A 20,208-nucleotide genomic window follows, 5' to 3' on the forward strand; every position below is an offset into this window, starting at 1 on the left:
GCTCTTATAAAGTAATGTGGGCAAAGAAAACAAAAATGTATGTATAAGAGGATATTAAGTTCTGCAGATATTAAATATTTTGCTTTTGACACTAAGAGAGCTCCACAGTGCCTACACATTGACTTTAGTGACAGCAGTAACACTATTATTGACTAACACTGCATGAACAGCACAGGTAAGTTTTTATATGGCAATGCAAAAGTGAAAGATTTGAATTGCACAGCTTGATGGCCTCTAGTTATTGAGGCAAGTACAATGAAAAATCCCCCAAATCCAATATTTATAACCAATAGTGAACTATTAAAATAAGAGTGACCCTAAGGAAGAAACAATGCAGAGTTAACATGAGTCCAAGCAATTTTCTCCCCAGATTAAATACAACTCTTACCCTGGATTAATATCTGAAAAGGCGGGGTGCTTGTTGCTGTGCCATACACGGTAGTTGTGTGTAATTTTCCATGCAGTAACAAATGCACTTCCATAGTCTGCCAACATTTTTTCATTGTCTGAAAAAGAAAAAGGCTTATTTACAGTAAACATTTATAGCACATTTTAGATGTAAAATTCATTATTTACTTATAAGCAACAAGTTATGTGGACATTTTCACATTTTACTTATGGAAATAATTCTGATTTTATTTATATTTTACTCAAAAAAGCAGTACTATCATTTGTCAGTCTATAGAGGTCATCAATATCCTCAATCTAAAGTTACATAGTTATTTATTAGACATCCACTAATACTATGAAAAAGAATGTTTTTAAATGTAATGTTTATTTTAATATACAGCATGAAAATTAACCACATATTTAGTACATTGTGTGTCTTAAATTAACATAGAAGTAAAGCATTTAAACACATCCATGTTAAATAAGTAAAAGAAAAAAAAAACCTTTTCGTAATGAGACTTAAAAACAGTACTGATTTTCAGCCTGTACATTTGGTTGCATTTGGATTGCTGATCAGAGCATATTGTGTCTGATTACTGACAGATAGATAAAACATTATACAGTGGAACCTCGGTTTGCAAGTATAATTCGTTCTGGAAACATGCTCGCAGTCCAAAGCACTCGTATATCAAAGTGAATTTCCCCATAAGAAATAATGGAAACTCAGATGATTCATTCCACAACCCAAAACTATTCATATAAAAATGATTAATACAAAATATAAAGTAAAAATACATAAAACAATTTAACCTGCACTTTACCTTTAAAAAGAATCATGGCTAGTGTGAGTGAGTTTCTAAACTCTTGTGGGATTCCACCCAACGGGATGACACGCGGAAGAGTGTCTCAAAGCAATCGCAGTCTCCCAGCGCTGTAGCAGTTCGCCGTATAAGCACATCCAAAAAGATCGCAGACATGCTATAAGCGCCTGCCGTTGATGGGTGATACAAGGAACATTATAAAGATTCCGCTATAATAAATAACCGCGCTGTTGCTGTTTCAAGCTGAATAAAGCTGGTTTTGTTAAAGTACTGAGACTTAGCTTTGTGTTTTGGGGAGCAAGACGGAGACTCGCACACACAGTCACAATGCTGTAGTAAACAGTATACGCTCGTACGGATGTTGTGTATATGAGTGAGGCACTCAGACGGAGAATAGGAGACGATTGCCCTCAAGAGAAGTGAGAGAGAGAGAGAGAGAGAGAGATAAGGAGAGAGAGAAAGAGAGATGCGCACGCAAGCGAGCGATAGAGATAAGGAGAGAGACACACGCGCAAGCGAGAGAAGAACCATCAGCTCAGTTGTGATCACGTGACGCTCAGCAGACAAAGTGTAACCATAATACTCGTATTGCAAGACATCGCTCTTTTATCAAGTCAAAATTTATTAAAAAATGTAGCTCGTCTTGCAAAACACTCGTAAACCAAGTTACTTGCAAACCGAGGTTCCACTGTATGTCCTAAGAGGAGAATTTATAATGGAGATTAGTAAAGCTGCCTTTGTAATTTATAGCTCCCTTTTGGCTCTATTTTGACAGAAACAGGTCTGTAATGTCATCATTGGCCCAAAGAATATGGGATATTCAGATGCAAATTACGTATTTCCCCAGACAGCTACACCTTCATGTGTTTGGAATTTTCTAGAAAATTGATTAAATCGAAATTTTGAGTTGCCTACCCAGATTAAGGGAAGGGATTACTGGCTGCCATATAAGGAACTCATATAAACTGGCTATGCAAAAATAATGGCCAGAGATATAAGCAATCACCAATCCCATATATGTATAGATTATAAATTGACAATGGACTTTAGATCTTAACCATTATTTTTGTGAGCAATGTCCTTTGGATCATATGTGACTAGATATGTGTGTATTGATAATGACAGTATTTAAATTTGTATGTGCAGAATTGTTTTTTCTCCTTTTTTGTAACAACAATGCAATTCTGTGTTCTTAATGACTTATGCTTTTGAGAACATAAAGGTGTGCTGAAAGAATAAAAATAAAGGGTAAAAAATGCAAAGTTGTGATTGAGTGGCTTGTGGACATGTACAGTATATAATAATGTGTTAATTATATAAAAGCAGCTGAGATATTATCATATAGCTTGGGAAACATTTTAAACCAACCACTGACCTTGCAAAGCTAAAGGCTGGATTCTCATACTTTGAACCTTACATCATCTGTTAAGATAAACTATGATATTTAAGAATTCATTGGCCACAAACGTACAATGCTATGGGATATTCAATAAGAGATGCAAAATCCCTTCACAGCTCTAAGTTACATGCATTTAGATTACGGAATTCATTGTCAAAGCTTTCCTGGTGATAGGTGATAGGAAAGCATAAATCATCAGGTCAGGACTGGAGACATGAAATTAGCGTTGTTTGAGTGAATGTGAATATTCAATTCTGTTTGATTGTCTCCCTTCATCTAGTTTGCTAAATCCAATTGACCATGTAATGAAGGAAGCAAGTTTCCTATTCAAATAATATACAGGTAGTCGTTGACTTATGACCTATGCACCATATGATCATTCGACTTACTACTGCATCTCACAGGCAAACAACAGTTATCACCACTCTAATTCTGTATGCCGTGACTCATTAATTTAAATCTCAATTTATTACCTGCAGTGGTTTAGACTATGCTCAGTTACATTTGTCTTACAATTACACAAAAAAGGCAATTGATTTCAATGCAAAAATGAAGGTGACCAAGCAGTATTAGGGAGGAAAGAAAGCGAATGCGATTGCATGTGACTTTAAGTTATCCCATCATAACAGGTGTTCACCGCACACGCAGTGCTGCTGTGCGATGGCTTTCAATCCAGTTAACCTCTGAAGATTCCGTGTTGTAATTCGCAATGTGCCACTTTGTGAGAACCGCCACAAAGTTGTAATGAAACCACACTGAAGTCCTTTATCTGTTAATGTTTATAATTAACAAGCTGAACTGTTAAAACAGAAAACATACGAGTGCTCAAACTCTGCTGGTACAATTCCTCCTCTTGCAGTTAACTCAGTGAACATTTGGAGAGGCTCATGCTGATAGTGTAACATGGCACAGACAAAGAAAGGGTTCGTGAAGCTAATAAAAATTCAGCTACCACGAAAGTAACAGTAACAAGGAAACAAAATAATAAAATAAGAAAAAAAAAAACAAAAAAAAAACATTGAAAATCTACACAACATGCTATGAATGATGATAAAAATAGAATATAAGACAAACAATATGACTTAAGGGACTTATTATACAGTACTACACATACAGTCAGTTTTGAATACAAATTCTGATCCATCTTACGTCCACATCTACTGTCAACTGGCTGTCAGAACTGAATGAGGTCATATGTCGACAACTACCTGTACAGAGAATAAAACTCTTCAAAAGTTTCTATGAATCCTGTTAATGGTGCTTCAAAAATAAGTATTGACAGGATAAAACCTGGTGGTAATGTGGTCAGCCCAGCGTTAGCACAGTTCTATGAATGAAGAAATGAGAGAGAGAGAGAGAACATTTCCAGAGATAAACTGAAATCTTTGCCAGGATTGTGTAGGACACAGTGGGCACTGTCCATGCTAATTGGCTTTAGTGGCACACCAGCCCTGTTAAGGCAGCTGCTTTAGTGGACATCAGTGGTGCCTTCCCCACTTATACATTCAAACTAAGTAACTGAACTCCAGCTTGTATCAGGATCTGCCTGTACCTCATCTGATAATAAAGGTGTAAATCAGAGTTGACATCTTTAAAGGGCACCCTATACAGACTTTTAGACCAGAAGATGTGAAATCGACTCAAGAACAAATACCTATAATTCAAGAAATGACAACTGGGATGGACAGAACAACTCACCTATGAGACGACCATGATTTTATGAGTGGAAGTGACTTTAATCCAATTACAAGAGTTCCGAATTCCATCTTAAAAAAATTAGCTGCACCCACACATTCACACAGAAGACACTCTGACACTCTCACTGATCTTTGAGGAGAATTCTGAGGGCACTCTGAGAAAACTCTCGAAAGCGGCACTCCGCTCTTACACTCTAAAATGACCCTCTAAAATGTCTCGCTGAAACTAAAAGCTGATGAGCCACTCTCTCTATATCTTTATGTCTGGGGAGCTGAAACTGATATTACCTTCTCTTTCTAAAAAAAAAATTTAAAAAGTAGTATTTACTTTTAGTGGGGAATTTCAGTACAGACCTATTGTACCAGAAAGAGTAATACTCTTCTGTATGAAGCTGCAGATGACACAGCAAAGGGCCTAACATCAGAAATTAAGCTGAGATAACAGCATCACAGAACACCACTAAAAAGGATCAGGCAGAAAAGAGAAAGAATGCAGTCCAACGCAAGAAGAATCCTCCACTATATACACATATATATATATATATATATATATATATATATATATATACACACATATATATATATATACACACATATATATATATATATATATACACACATATATATATATATACACACATATATATATATATATACACACATATATATATATATATATATACACATATATATATATATATATATATACACACATATATATATATATATATATACACACATATATATATATATATACATACAGTGGAACCTCAGTTCACAACCATAATTCATTCCAAAACTCTGGTAAGTAAACCGATTTGGTCGTGAACCGAAGCAATTTCCACCATAGGATTGTATGTAAATACAATTAATCCGTTCCAGACCGTACGAGCTGTATGTAACTATATTTTTTTAGTTTTTAAGCACAAATATAGTTAAATTATACCATAGAATGCACAGCGTAATAGTAAACTAAATGTAAAAACATTAAATAACACTGAGAAAACCTTGAACAACAGAGAAAACTAACACTGCAATAGTTCGTCTATAGTGCTAGGAACCGCTTGCAAAAAACACTTTTTTTAATTAGTTTTAAGCACAGGAAAAAACAAAAACAAGCCTTTTCTACCTTATGTGTCCAGCCTTCCCTCTCTCGTTTGCTTGCTTGCTCACTCACTCTCTCTCTCTCTCTCTCTCTCGTGTGTGCGTGTGTGTGTTGCGCTCTCTCTCTCTTGCTCTTGCACAGGAAATGCCCAGGGAGAGACTGAACATGTACAAACCTAAAAGGAAACTGGATTGTTCGTATACCGAGAGTGTGGTCGTGAACCGAGGCAAAAGTTTGGCGAACTTTTTGGTCGTAAACCGAGTTGTACGTGTACTGAGACGTTCGTGAGCCGAGGTTCCACTGTATGTATGTGTATATATATATATATATATATATAAATATAGTAGTATATATATATATATAAACTGCTCAAAAAAATTAAAGGAACACTTTGAAAACACATCAGATCTCAATGGGAAAAGAAATCCTCCTGGATATCTATACTGATATAGACTGGGTAATGTGTTAGGAGCGAAAGGATGCCACATCGTTTGATGGAAATGAAAATGATCAACCTACAGAGCCCTGAATTCAAAGGCGCCCCAAATATCAGAGTGAAAATATTATGTGGCAGGCTAGTCCATTTTGCCAAAATTTAATTGCAGCAACTCAAAATTATGCGTAGCACTTTGTATAGCCCTGTGTTCTTGTATACATGCCTGACAACATCGGTGCATGCTTCTAATGAGATGACAGATGGTGTTGTGGGGATCTCCTCCCAGATCTGGACCAGGGCATCACTGAACTCCTGGACAGTCTGAGGTGCAACCTGGTGGCATTGGATGGACCAAAACATAATGTCCCAGAGGTGTTCTATTGGATTTAGGTCAGGAAAGTGTGGTGGCCAGTCAATGGTATCAATTCCTTCATCCTCCAGGAACTGCCTGCATACTCTCACCACATGAGGCCAGGAATTGTCGTGCACCAGGAGCCACTGTACCAGCATAGGGTCTGACAATGGGTCCAAGGATTTCATCCTGATACCTAATGGCAGCCAAGGTGCCTTTGTCAAGCCTGTAGCGGTCTGTGTGACCCTCCATGGATATGCCTCCCAAGACAATCATTAACCCACCATCAAACTGCTCATGCTGAATGATGTTACAGGCAGCATAATGTTCTCCATGGCTTCTCCAGACCCTTTCACTTCTGTCACGTGCTCAGGGTGAACCTGCTCTCATCTGTAAAAAGCACAGGGCACCAGTGGTGCATCTGCCAATTCTGGTATTCTATGGCGAATGCCAATGAGCTGCATGCTGCTGGGCAGTGAGCTCAGGGCCCATTAGAGGACATGGGGCCCTTGGGTCACCCTCATGAAGTCTTTCTGGTTGTTTGGTCAGAGACATTCACACCAGTGGCCTGCTGGAGGTCATTTTGTAGGGCTCTGGCAGTGCTCATCCTGTTCCTCCTTGCCCAAAGGAGCAGATACTGGTCCTGCTGATGGGTTATGGACCTTCTATGGCCCTCTCCAGCTCTCCTAGAGTAACTGCTTGTCTCCTAGAATCTCCTCCATGCCCTTGAGACTGTGCAGGGAGACACAGCAAACCTTCTGGCAATGACACGTATTGATGTGCCATCCTGGAGAAGTTGGACTACCTGTGCAACCTGTGTAGGGTCCAGGTATGCCTCATGCTACCAGTAGTGACACTGACTGTAGCCAAATGCAAAACTAGTGAAGAAACAGTCAGAAAAGATGAGGAGGGAAAAATGTCAGTGGCCTCCACCAGTTAAACCATTCCTGTTTTGGGGGTCATCTCATTGTTGCCCCTCTAGTGCATCTGTTGTTAATTTCATTAACACCACAGCAGCTGAAACTGATTAACAACCCCCTCTGCTACTTAACTGACCAGATTAATATCCCATAAATTTCATTGACTTTATGCTACACATAAAAGTGTTCCTTTAATTCTTTTGAGCAGTATATATATATATATATATATATATATATATATATATATATATATATATATATATATATATATATATGTGTATTATATGTATAAATATATACACTTACCTAAAGGATTATTAGTAACACCTGTTCAATTTCTCATTAATGCAATTATCGAATCAACCAATCACATGGCAATTGCTTCAATGCATTTAGGGGTGTGGTCCTGGTCAAGACAATCTCCTGAACTCCAAACTGAATGTCAGAATGGGAAAGAAAGGTGATTTAAGCAATTTTGAGCATGGCATGGTTGTTGGTGCCAGACGGGCCGGTCTGAGTATTTCACTGCTCAGTTACTGGGATTTTCACGCACAACCATTTCTAGGGTTTACAAAGAATGGTGTGAAAAGGGAAAAACATCCAGTATGCGGCAGTCCTGTGGGCGAAAATGCCTTGTTGATGCTAGAGGCCAGAGGAGAATGGGCCGACTGATTCAAGCTGATAGAAGAGCAACTTTGACTGAAATAACAACTTGTTACAACCGAGGTATGCAGCAAAGCATTTGTGAAGCCACAACATGCACAACCTTGAGGCGGATGGGCCTAACTGAGCACGCTTGCTGATCGATTGGAGCATCTTAGTGAGACATTTACGAATCGGATCGAAATAGCCGAACATCTAGCTGCCAGTGCCGAGGAAAGAGCAGTAAATGTCAGTTCGGAATGTAAAAACAAGGAGAAAAACTTGGAGACAGACTGGCTGCTTTAGAAGATGGGAATAGAAGGTATAATGTCAGAATTGAAGGCTTGCCGGAGAATCGAGAAAGTTTAAACCCGGTGAAATTCGCAACTGAACTTTTTCTAAAATAATCGGGGGCGACTTTAAAGCAGAATCTGAGATAGCAGCGGCTTACAGCGACGGATCAAACACCGTCAGACCCCGACCAAGATCTTTTATAGTCCGTTTTGAACGATTATCATTTAAGTTAGAGGTGATGGAACTCCTCAGGAAAAAAGGAAGATATTATATATGAAGATTGCCAAATTCGCGTCTTCCCTGACTTCTCTCCAGCAACAGCTATCAAACGCCGCCTTCTATAATATTAAACAGCGCTACGGCAAGCCAATGTCAAATACGGCCTCCTGTATCCGGCAAAACTGAAAGTGGAATGGCAGGGGCATTTCTATGTTTTCGCTAGCAAGGAGGAGGCAGAAAATGAGTTAAGAAAGCTGATCCCGGGACTATTCTGATACATAATTGTGAGTCATGGCGGTAAATGATAAAGCTAGGATTAATAATCTACTGTCTGATCTATTTGTTTTAAAATACGGGTTTTTATCAGCATATATTCTCATATTCTTATATTATTATTACTTACTTATTACTTATCATTACTTAGTATTACTAGGGCTAAATGTTTGTGTTTTATTGTGCTTAATTACGTTTTCCTCCTCTTTTTTTTTTCTTTTCTAATTATTTCATGTGTACCCTAAATGAGACTGTTCAATATCATACCCTTGGTTTGCTGTTATTGCTATTACTGCATTAAGACTTGTTATGCTTGTTTTGGACACATCTTTAACACCATCACCTGGGTTTATTATCTGGGGATATCATCTTAATGCACTAAAATTGATGAAGATTATATGTATGTATGTATGTATATATATATATGTATATGTGTATATGTATATATATATATATATATATATATATATTAAGTGCAAAATTCTTTTCTTTCTTTTTCCTCTTTTAAAGACTATATTGGTAACAGATATCTCTATCTTTTAACCTTAAAGCGCCACTGCATGGGGGCTTGATGTGCTTTGGACGTGCTCTGTCTCTGGGTATGTCAGAGGACTGGGACTGCATGAAGTGGGTTTTAGCCTCACCTGGGGAGGCAAAAAGGGAGGGTGGGGGTTAAGGGGAAGAGAAAGAGAGCAGGCTTGATCTATATCTAATCTATCATCTCAATCTTTATAATTATAACTATCAACGTAATAATAAGCTGCATGGCAACAACTCTTGGGGGAATAGGAAATTAAGACCTAAACTATTTCACTTCCAGTTAAGACTATAATATGACACCAAAAACTCAGAATCAGTGTCTCCATGATGGGACAGTTAACCGTAAGCTGGAATGTTAAAGGCCTGAATCACGAATTAAAGAGAAAGAAAGTACTTTCTCACCTAACAGGTCTAAATGCTAAAATAGTATTTTTACAAGAAACCCACTTACTAAGTAAGGATCAGTTCCGGCTGCAAAAGACTGGACTGGCCAAATGTTCCATTCTAGTTTTACAAAGAAAACTAGAGGGGTGGGAATTCTCATACATAGAACAGTACCATTTGTAGCATCAGATGTAGTATTGGATCCTGAAGGGAGATATGTGATGGTCATGGGAGACTTATCTAACTGTAAAATGATTTTGATAAATGTTTATGCACCTAATGTTGATGATAAGGAATTTATACAAAATTTATTTGCATCCATTCCCAATCTGAACACTCATAAACTTATAATGGCTGGGGACTTTAATTGTGTTCTAAATCCACTTTTAGATAAGACTTCCTCCACAGGGGAACGCAACTAACACCGCAAAGATAATTACAAAGTTTATAACTGATCACAACTTATCAGATCCCTGGAGGTTTTAAACCCAAATTCAAGAACATATTCTTTCTACTCACCAGTACATCATTGCTACTCAAGGATTGATTACTTCTTTATAGATAATAACTTCTTGCCTAAGATTAAATCTTGTAAATACGATGCTATTGTTATTTCAGACCATGCTCCGATGATCTTGGAGCTGAAATTACTAAGCCCCATACACTCACCCGCAGATGGCGTCTCAATCCGCTTCTATTAGCTGACGAGAATTGTACTGAATTTATATCCAAACAAATTGAATTCTTTCTAGAGACAAATACATCCCCTGAGATCTCTGCAGGAACACTCTGGGAAACTCTTAAGGCCTTCTTAAGAGGACAGATTATCTCATATCTTTCCCACAGAAATAAATCCGAGCGAAGAAAGTAGCAGAGATAAAAAGCGAAATTACTAAAATAGATGAAGAACATGCCAGACTACCAAGCGAGACTCTACATAAGAGGAGGCAGGCTCTACATTCAGAATTAAACCTCTTGACAACTAAAGAAACCGAACAACTAATTTACAAATCCAGACATCATTATTATGAACATGGAGAGAAAGCTAATAAGCTTTTAGCAACAAATTCACAAGCAAGAAGTGCAGCGCAATCTCGTAATTACTAACACGAATGGAGATAAAATCATCGAACACAAAAATATAATGTGCACTTTTAGAGACTACTATAAATCCCTATATACTACTGAGTTTAAAGAAGACAATATACAATCTAATGCATTTCTGGATAAATTACAGATACCACAAATTGACGCTATTAGTGTGGAGGAGCTCGATAAACCTCTGTCATTATCAGAATTACTGGATGCTATAAAGTCACTCCAAGGTGGAAAAGCAGCAGGCCCTGATGGCTACCCTGCAGAGTTTTACAAGAAATTCTCCGCTCAGCTAGCTCCCTCCTATTAGCAACATTTACAGAAGCCAGAGATAACCAATCTCTTCCACAAACCTTTCGCCAAGCACTAATCACTGTCTTTCCAAAACAAAATAAGGACTTATTACAATGTGCATCATACAGACCAATTTCACTTCTGAATAACGACGTTAAAATACTCTCTAAAATCATAGCTAGAAGGATGGAGAAAGTGCTCCCTCAATAATATCACAAGACCAAACTGGATTTATTAGGGGCCGACACTTATCTTCAAATCTTGACGCCTGTTTAATGTAATATACTCACCAACTAAATCAAACACCCCAGAAATATTATTATCATTGGATGCAGAAAAGCATTCGACATGATTGAATGGAAATACCTTTTACTATTTTGGAGAAGTTTGGGTTTGGCCCAACATTTGTGCATGGATTAAATTACTGTATACTAACCCAGAAGCTTCAGTTTGCATCAATAACATTTGCTCAGACTACTTTAAACTAGAACGTGGCACAAGACAAGGATGCCCTTTGTCACCACTGCTGTTTGCAATTGCCATTGAACCACTGGCAATACATTGTCGAAATACTGATCAGATAAAGGGGATTAGCAGAGAAGGACTGGAACAGAAAATCTCATTATATGCAGATGACATGGTACTGTATATATCGGACCCAGAAAATTCTGTGCCTGCAGTCTTAGCAGCACTCACAGAATTTCAAAAGCTCTCTGGTCTCAGAATTAATCTGAATAAAAGTGTACTCTTTCCGTGAATTCAAGCATATAATATTAGATTAGACACCCTTCCTTTTATCATTGCAGAACAGTTTAAATACCTCGGGGTAAACATCACAAGTAAACATAAAGCTCTTTATCGTCTGTATGGAAAAAATTAAACAAGACTTGCATAGATGGTCAACCCTTCATCTCACACTAGCTGGAAGAATTAACACTGTTAAGATGAATATTCTTCCTAAGCTCCTTTTTATTTCAAAACATACCAATATACATTAATAAATCGTTCTTTAAGCAATTAGATTCAACAATAACCTCATTTATTTGGAATTCTAAACATCCACGCATCAAAAGAGCGACCCTACAAAGACAAAAGGCAGAAGGCGGCATGGCTCTACCTAACTTCCAGTTTTATTACTGGCGCAAATATACAGTCGATAAGAACCTGGACACAAATAGAAGAACATACACAGGCATGGACCGCAATAGAAGTAAAATCCTGCAGTACTTCTTTGTATTCCTTGCTTTGTGCTCCAATAAACACACGCTATCGGCAATACACTAATAACCCAATTGTGCTCCACTCACTTAGAATCTGGAACCAATGTAGAAAGCATTTTAAGACGGAGAAGCTTCTTTCTGTGGCACCCCTGCAAAAGAACCACCTCTTTCAACCCTCACAAACATATGCAGTTTTTAATATCTGGAAAAATTTGGAATTAACTTGCTTAGAGATCTTTATATAGACAACGCCTTTGCATCCTATGAACAATTACGTTCCAAATTTAACATTCCAGCTACAAATTTCTTTCACTATCTTCAAATCAGGAACTTTGTTAAACAGAACCTTCCAGATTTTCCTCATCTTGCACCCTCATCCACGCTGGAAAAATTATTGCTCAATTTCAAGGAGTTAGACTCCATCTCTACAATATATAAAATCCTTTTACAATCCCTTCCTTTCAAAGATCCAAGAGGACACTGGGAAAATGACCTCTCAATTAATATATCAGAAAAGGAGTGGAAAGTAGCAATGCAGAGAATTCACTCAAGCTCCATATGCAAAGCATACAATTATACAACTCAAAATTATATATCGAGCACATCTGTCTCACTAAAACTCTCCAAAATGTTTCCAGGGCATGATCCAACCTGCGAACGTTGCAACCAAGCCCCAGCCTCACTAGGTCACATGTTCTGGGCCTGCTCCAAATTAACATTATTCTGGACAAAAATTTTTAATTACCTCTCAGACAGTCTTGGACTCACAATCCCTCCTAACCCATTAACAGCTGTGTTTGGGGTTCTTCCAGAGGGTCTTAAAGTGGAGAAAGACAAACAAACTGTGATTGCATTCACTACACTGTTGGCACGCAGACTTATTCTGATAAACTGGAAGAACCCAAAACTCTCCTCTTTTAAGTCAGTGGGAAACTGATGTGTTATATTATTTAAAATTGGAAAAATCAAATACTCAGTTAGAGGATCTGTGCAGACTTTTTTCAAAACATGGCAGGATCTAATCAGTAATATTTTGAAATGATTTTATAAAGCACAGAGAATTTGTTGATTTAGGTATTTTTAAAAGCCTTAAATTTTACACCGCTTGGCTTGCTCTCTCTCTCAAGGGTGGGGATCGATCTGTTCTTAGCATAATTCTTTTTTTTTGTAAAAACTTGATTGCTATGTATTGATTGTAATAAAATTAATAAATAAATAAATAAATAAAAAAAAAAAAGAAGAGCAACTTTGACTGAAATAACAACTTGTTACAACCGAGGTATACAGCAAAGCATTTGTGAAGCCACAACATGTACAACCTTGAGGCGGATGGGCTACAACAGCAGAAGACCCCACCGGGTACCACTCATCTCCACTACAAATAGGAAAAAGAGGCTACAATTTGCACAAGCTCACCAAAATTGAACAGTTGAAGACTGGAAAAATGTTGCCTGGTCTGATGAGTCTCGATTTCTGTTGAGACATTCAAATGGTAGAGTCAGAATTTGGCGTAAACAGAACGAGAACATGGATCCATCATGCCTTGTTACCACTGTGCAGGCTGGTGGTGGTGGTGTAATGGTGTGGGGGATGTTTTCTTGGCACACTTTAGGCCCCTTAGTGCCAATTGGGCATTATTTAAATGCCACGGGCTACCTGAGCATTGTTTCTGACCATGTCCATCCCTTCATGACCACCATGTACCCATCCTCTGATGGCTACTTCCAGCAGGATAATGCACCATGTCACAAAGCTCGAATCATTTCAAATTGGTTTCTTGAACATGACAATGAGTTCAATGTACTAAAATGGCCCCCACAGTCACCAGATCTCAACCCAATAGAGCATCTTTGGGATGTGGTGGAACGGGAGCTTAGTGCCCTGGATGTCCACAAATCTCCATCAACTGCAAGATGCTATCCTATCAATATGGGCCAACATTTCTAAAGAATGCTTTCAGCACCTTGTTGAATCAATGCCACGTAGAATTAAGGCAGTTCTGAAGGCAAAAGGGGGTCAAACACCGTATTAATATGGTGTTCCTAATAATCCTTTAGGTGAGTGTATATGTGTGTTGTCACACACGTGCGAGTAGGAGGCAGCTAAAGGGCTCGAGTAATTGTAATAAAACATCCGACCAGGGGGTGGCGGAGTGCACTGACTGTCTTTCTCAGTTCCCTACAGACCTTTCCCGGGAAATCCTGCAAGGTTCCGGCGCCTCTGAAGACGTTACTTCTGAAGCCGGCCCCTTTGATGACGCACTTCGGCCGCCCCTTTGATGGCGCCACTCAAGCCGCCCCTTTGATGACGTCACTTCTGGTTCCGTCCCTTTGACGTCACTTCCTCTCAAGACCTTTAAAGCCTCCATCTTGGCCTACTATAGTCAGTTCTGTTTTGGACTCTGTGAGATGCACATCGTTTCTTTGATAAGAAAACCTACTTGCAGCTGGGAAAAAACAATATACGGGTGGCTGCCCCAAACCTTTATGATGTCTTGGACTCGTTTTTATGACAGTGTGTATCTATATATATATATATATTTACATACAGTATATACAGATATATTTCTATAATTGTGTTTATCAATAAATCATATTATTCTGTTTCTTAAAATTAGTGTGCTTCAGTTACCTTGATAAACGTCTAAAGGCTGGACACCACTTCCGACTACAGAGAAAGGTAAAGTAAATAAAGCAGAAGCCTTACTGGATTATGTAATTAATTACCAGCAAAACAGATAATTGATTAATTGAGTTAGTTACCTCCTTCTCCCCGGCATTATTATTACTGTTCCTGGGTGGGCAATTTAAAATTATTTTTTCTTGCCTAAAACTGGTTCCAGTATTCCAATGTCCAAATTTCGTGATATTGTTTCCAGTTTTTAGAACTTGAATATGTGGATTTGAAACAGGGGGATGGGAAGGTTTAGGAAATGTATTGATATGGATGATTTATAGAAGAAAGATAAACATCAGTATAGTTTGACACTATATTCTTTCTTTATGTTCTCTTCTTCTACCAGGTTTGCTACAATTTTCAATCTTTTCAGGTCCTATATCGTCACTGTTTGTTGCCAATGCTGTTAAACCCCTATCTATCCATTTTCAGAAGCAGCCAGAGATAAAAACAATCATGTGGGAAGGCCCTGAACAGAAAATATCTTTTATTTTTCTGATGACAAAGTGCTTTATACTCAAACTCATATTCATCATTGCCATTAGCCCTGACATTGCTCATAAAAATTTATAAGATCTCTGGATGTGAATTAATTTCAGTAAAAGGATGCTTTTTTTCAATCAAGTTTGTCACATACCAGGTCAAATTAGACCACTTCTTGCTGACTGAATCAGAACAGTTAAATTGCCTGGAAATTATAATTACAAGAAAGTGAAAAGATCTCTTTAAACCAGGGGTGGGAACCTTACAGTTAGTGGGCCACATCCAGCCATATGAATAGGGACATTAAGTACACATAGAGGGTGTTTATATTATTAGCTGTTTCCTTTTGCGTTGTGTGTGAGGTTTTAAAGAATATGACTTTGCGGATGATGATTTATCAGTCATGGATTTCGTTGGCTGTACTATCCAGGTGCGACTCCATGACTGCGCCCAAATGAGTATAAGAGCGCCATTTACGAAAAATGAAAGAAAAAAGTTAGAAGAAGAAAGGCTTTTCAGTAACCAATCAACCAACACAGATTATTACTGTACTTCAACCCATGCGTTTTGTCGGACAAGGAGTAAAATGCACATACTGGCAGCAGAATCTCGACTATGTCTTTGGGCAATATTTGTGGTTTTCAAACGCTTCATTGCTGAGTCAGAAGTGAGGGACAGTTGTGGCGTTCCAGGTCATTTCAGTTTTACTATACTGCTCTTCATTTATCTTCATACTTCACAATAACCTAATTCAGTTGCAATAAGCAAAACCTGTTCCATTTTGCAATTGTAATGGACAGTGTTCAGACAGAATACTGTATGAAGTTTCTTTCTTATAGCAGCAAATTGTTCAAGGAAAATAACTAAGAAGCAAGTACAGGGGGACTTCGTCCCTTCAGGCTACAACTTTAAATGGCATAAAACTGAGGGTTGTAGTCTTTGAAGGGGTCTCTATCCCAACCACTGTTAAGATGAAGGACTCCAGAGAAGGCACAAGTCCCAGAGGATTGAATGGAAAAACATTATTGTCTTTTAGGAAGAGCAGAGGTTGAATTAAAACTCCTGACATGTTATTGCTTCTTGTGCAAGGGATTTAAATTGAGGGATTGTCCCAGTACATTACGTGACCCCCTTCCGTATATAAAAGAACAGTGTTAATAAAAGAGCAGATTCACTGTAGGGCAAAGCCCTCTATTATTTCTGAGTATGTAGAAACCCATAATTGATGCACCTCAATGTCAAAAGTCCCTTATTCCTTGCCAACAGGAGGTCTTCATATCATGCAATTACATGATAAGCTGCATCGCCAATTAAGATTAGTGGCAGTGGGGTATGGGTTGTGTTGGGATTTGTAAGGGGTAGCATGTGGATGAAGGGAAATGCAAGGCCATTTCTGAGATACCCTTATCCCAGCCAGGATGACATACCAAAGGAGTCTTGGCCTTGGTTGAGCACTATAGCGGCAATAATTCTTCAGACTGCAAGTGGGCAGCAATATTTTTCAACTACAAAAGTTAAGGTTCCCTCAGAGGTTCCTGTTAACAGTAGTGTTTGCAGGAATCCATACGGGAATAGAGATGACCCAGAAGTGCTTCTTGGTAAGATGGAGTAGAACCAGAAGTACTCCTGAGGTTAGCCTAATTAAGGTCACCCAAATCCGCAATCTGAAGAGTCGGGAGTCGGCAAGGGCTTATCTGGTGAATAGCAAAAGGAGGCCAGTGTGTTGAGGAAAAGGAAGGTTGGGAGGTTTTGGTAAGCAGCAAAATGAGCATTGGAAGGGCCAATGGGTCACAGTTTTGCTATTTTCTTTACTGTTTGCATAGTGTGTGCACGCCTTCATCCTACCTAGGATTTATTTAAATATAACCCCCTACTGACAACTACCTAGACTATCTCCGTGTCTGGGTATAGAGTCTGCTCCAGAATACCCAATCTGGTCAAAATATACACATCTCTAATGCTGAAGTCATTGTGTGTGTGTTGAATTTACTGTTTGTTATTTGTATTATACTACTGCCAGTAGACTCTGAGAGACATGCAAGCAAGAATCTCATTGTAATGTGCACAAAACAATAAACTTGACCTAAGTAAAAAGACAAATACATTTCTAGCTACCGACTTTGCAATATGCATATAAACTGCTAGTTGACATTGAAGCACCTGAAATGTTGAAACAAAGACATGCCTTAGTGTCTACTACAGTATATTAACAGCCCATACTGTACCATGCTTAAATGGTCTTATGTCTGCTTCTGATTTGGATTAAATTCACATAATTTTACATGGATTATGTGATAGAATTTAGGGTCTCTAACTTTTATTGACACAAGGCTGAAGGCACTCTGTTGCTTTTTGGAACAATGTTAGTGGACGATGATGTGGTGCTGAAGGGAAATTTGACTGCAGTTTGCTGACTGGGAGCAGAAGGAACGATTTAACGGTGTGGTTACCTGTTAAGTTAATGCTAATATAATAATAGAGGGAAGTGCACCCTCTAGCATTTACATTAAGAAAGAATTATGTTTTAAGTTCTGACGTGAAAGAATATGGCTAAACACTTTATTCTACACAATACATTCACTATGATATTTCCAGTATCATGGCATATTAAAATTGTAACATTCATTTTTTTATAAGCTATTCACACCCACCTACAGCACTGTTCATTTACTGCAGGACTAGAATAGAAAACCCTCGACAAAACAACATCGGTGGGGATTATGATTAGTCTATGGAAAGGGAATTAGAAACATTTCAAATTCATCACAACTGGCACCACTGGATATCTTTATAACCTGACGTAGTTTATACAAAGTTAAAAGCTGAAAATATTTTAAAAGTATCCAGCTGAGTAACTTTCTAAAATTTGTGATTCAGGTGTTCAGAATCACTCCAGTGGACTAATTCTCAGGTGGCAGTGCCAGTGTTACGTATGTGTTTGTCTGGACCACTCATCTTTTACTTTTTTTCATGCAATAAAACATCTACTAAAAGAAAGTATTTACCAACTTTCATTATCTGCTTGACAGCATGCACAGTAAGAAATGTATACATGAAACAGAAAAGAAATGCACCGTGCAAGAATCTAAAGTTTCACATGTGCATGCTGAATTAATTCAAATAAACAAAATAACAGAATCTGAAAATAGTAGCCACATCCCCACAGTGCTAGATAACATGAAACATTTGCATTGTCACATACTGTGCTGCAATGGAGAAAGACGAATTGTCAATGCCCATTTTCTACTATGTGTTTGTACACTGTTATCATTTACAAATATCTTCCACTCAGCATTGCAACCAACATGATTTAAAGTGGACTGATCATATTTGCCTTTCCCTGGACAAAAACAGTGAAGCTACTGCTGCAAAACAAAGTAATTTAATTATCTGGCTGTTGTCAGCCATTTACTGGTCTCTGGAGCACTGAAACAACCACAGAACACAAGCCTCTTAACATTTTTAGAAGTCTGTTTTTGACAGATTCCATCTGTTGCTTCTTAAAAACAGAAATCTCTTGTGTGGCACGGATAAAATGCCGTATCTCTTTTTTTAAAGCCTTAGGGGCTTTAAAAACAAAAAAAAGAGAGCAGAACTGAGATTCCAACAGGCAGGGATGAAGACGTCCAGAGATTGGGACACAGAACATAAAGTATATACAAGCACAATATCACATATTAATGTGAAATCAGTTATTTTTATTAACCTTTTTGAATTCAAGTAAAAGCCATTATCATCCAGGAGTATTGGATTGTCAGGAAGGATACTACTGCTCCACAGACTTATGTTGATTTCTCCACGCCTTTGTTTAACTGGGTTTTTCACATTAGCTTTGTTACTATATATGCAGCTACACAGAAATTAACACAGTAACATGTTTCTTAAATATGCTGTTTTCATATAAAATGTTCATACAGTATATCAAAGTTAAATCATTGGTGCCTTCTATTGGGGACATTTATTCAAGTGCACCCCAGAAAAAAACCCATGCCAGAGCTGTGCTAGACAAAAGTTGCAACAGTAATATTGAGTTGAAAGGTCAATGCCAGATGTCTTTGCATCTATATGTCATTATAAAGGCAGATTTTTGTACTTGACATGTTAGCCTATCACGTAGCTGCTGGTGCCAGCAAAATCATAATCTTACCCAGCAGCCTGATAAACCATAATCATAAATTTAATTTAGGCCCCTTAAATAAAAGTGCTAGCCAAATATAACCACAAATCAGATGCAAGCAAAATACAATGGCAGTCTTTAAACTCTGACCCGTAGTTCATGGTTACTGCATCCATGCTAGAATAGGCAGGGAGCATAATACCATCGAAGCACAAAGTAAAACAGGCTTTCAAGTAAGAAGTTGACTACAAAGAACTTTTTAACAAGCCAAGAGCAAATATGACAGGTTCATCAATCAGTTCATACACAGTAGTGAATAATGGAGGATGACCTTTGCCAAGTTTTAATGGAAGTTCACTTGGGAGCTGCTTATATGTTGATTATTAAAGCATTGCATTTGAAGGCTAGATTTACAGTCATGCTGCTGTGGGGATAATTAGATTTTTGTGTTGTCTCTGTAACTTCTATGCTACACTAACTGGAGAATTACTATTATTATTATTATCATTATTATTATTTAGTGTTTGTTTTCTCTCACATGATGTCTTTGTGGTATTAGCTAGTAAATCCAGGCTACAACAAGAAGCCAAAGTGATTTATCCTAACATCTTTCTAAGGATGTGTGCAGTGCCCATAAGTGCGATCTTTTGTACTTCGGTAGCTGATGGATGGCCTGGGAGCATCTTCAAGTTTTCGTCATGATGTTTCTTTAATGTACCTAATGCTCCAACTATAACTGACACAGTTCTAGTTTTACAGTTCCACATCCTGCTTAATCTCAATTTCCACATCCTTGCATTTGCTGATCTGCTCAGTTTCTTTTAACATGATGTTCAAGTCGTCTGGGATGG

General features: G+C 38.0%; 1 protein-coding gene across 1 annotated transcript in view; it reads right to left on the bottom strand.

The window, feature by feature from the left end:
• The window catches only part of avl9 (AVL9 homolog (S. cerevisiase)), a 131,466-nt gene that overhangs the window by 27,621 nt on the left and 83,637 nt on the right, over positions 1 to 20,208 (bottom strand). The window contains exon 13 of the mRNA XM_039753168.1: positions 389 to 506. Coding sequence (XP_039609102.1) covers positions 389 to 506 — 118 coding nt within the window. The remainder of the gene's footprint in view (positions 1 to 388; positions 507 to 20,208) is intronic.

The sequence above is a fragment of the Polypterus senegalus genome, chromosome 5, assembly GCF_016835505.1.
Source record: "Polypterus senegalus isolate Bchr_013 chromosome 5, ASM1683550v1, whole genome shotgun sequence".
NCBI classification, from domain to species: Eukaryota; Metazoa; Chordata; class Cladistia; order Polypteriformes; family Polypteridae; genus Polypterus; species Polypterus senegalus.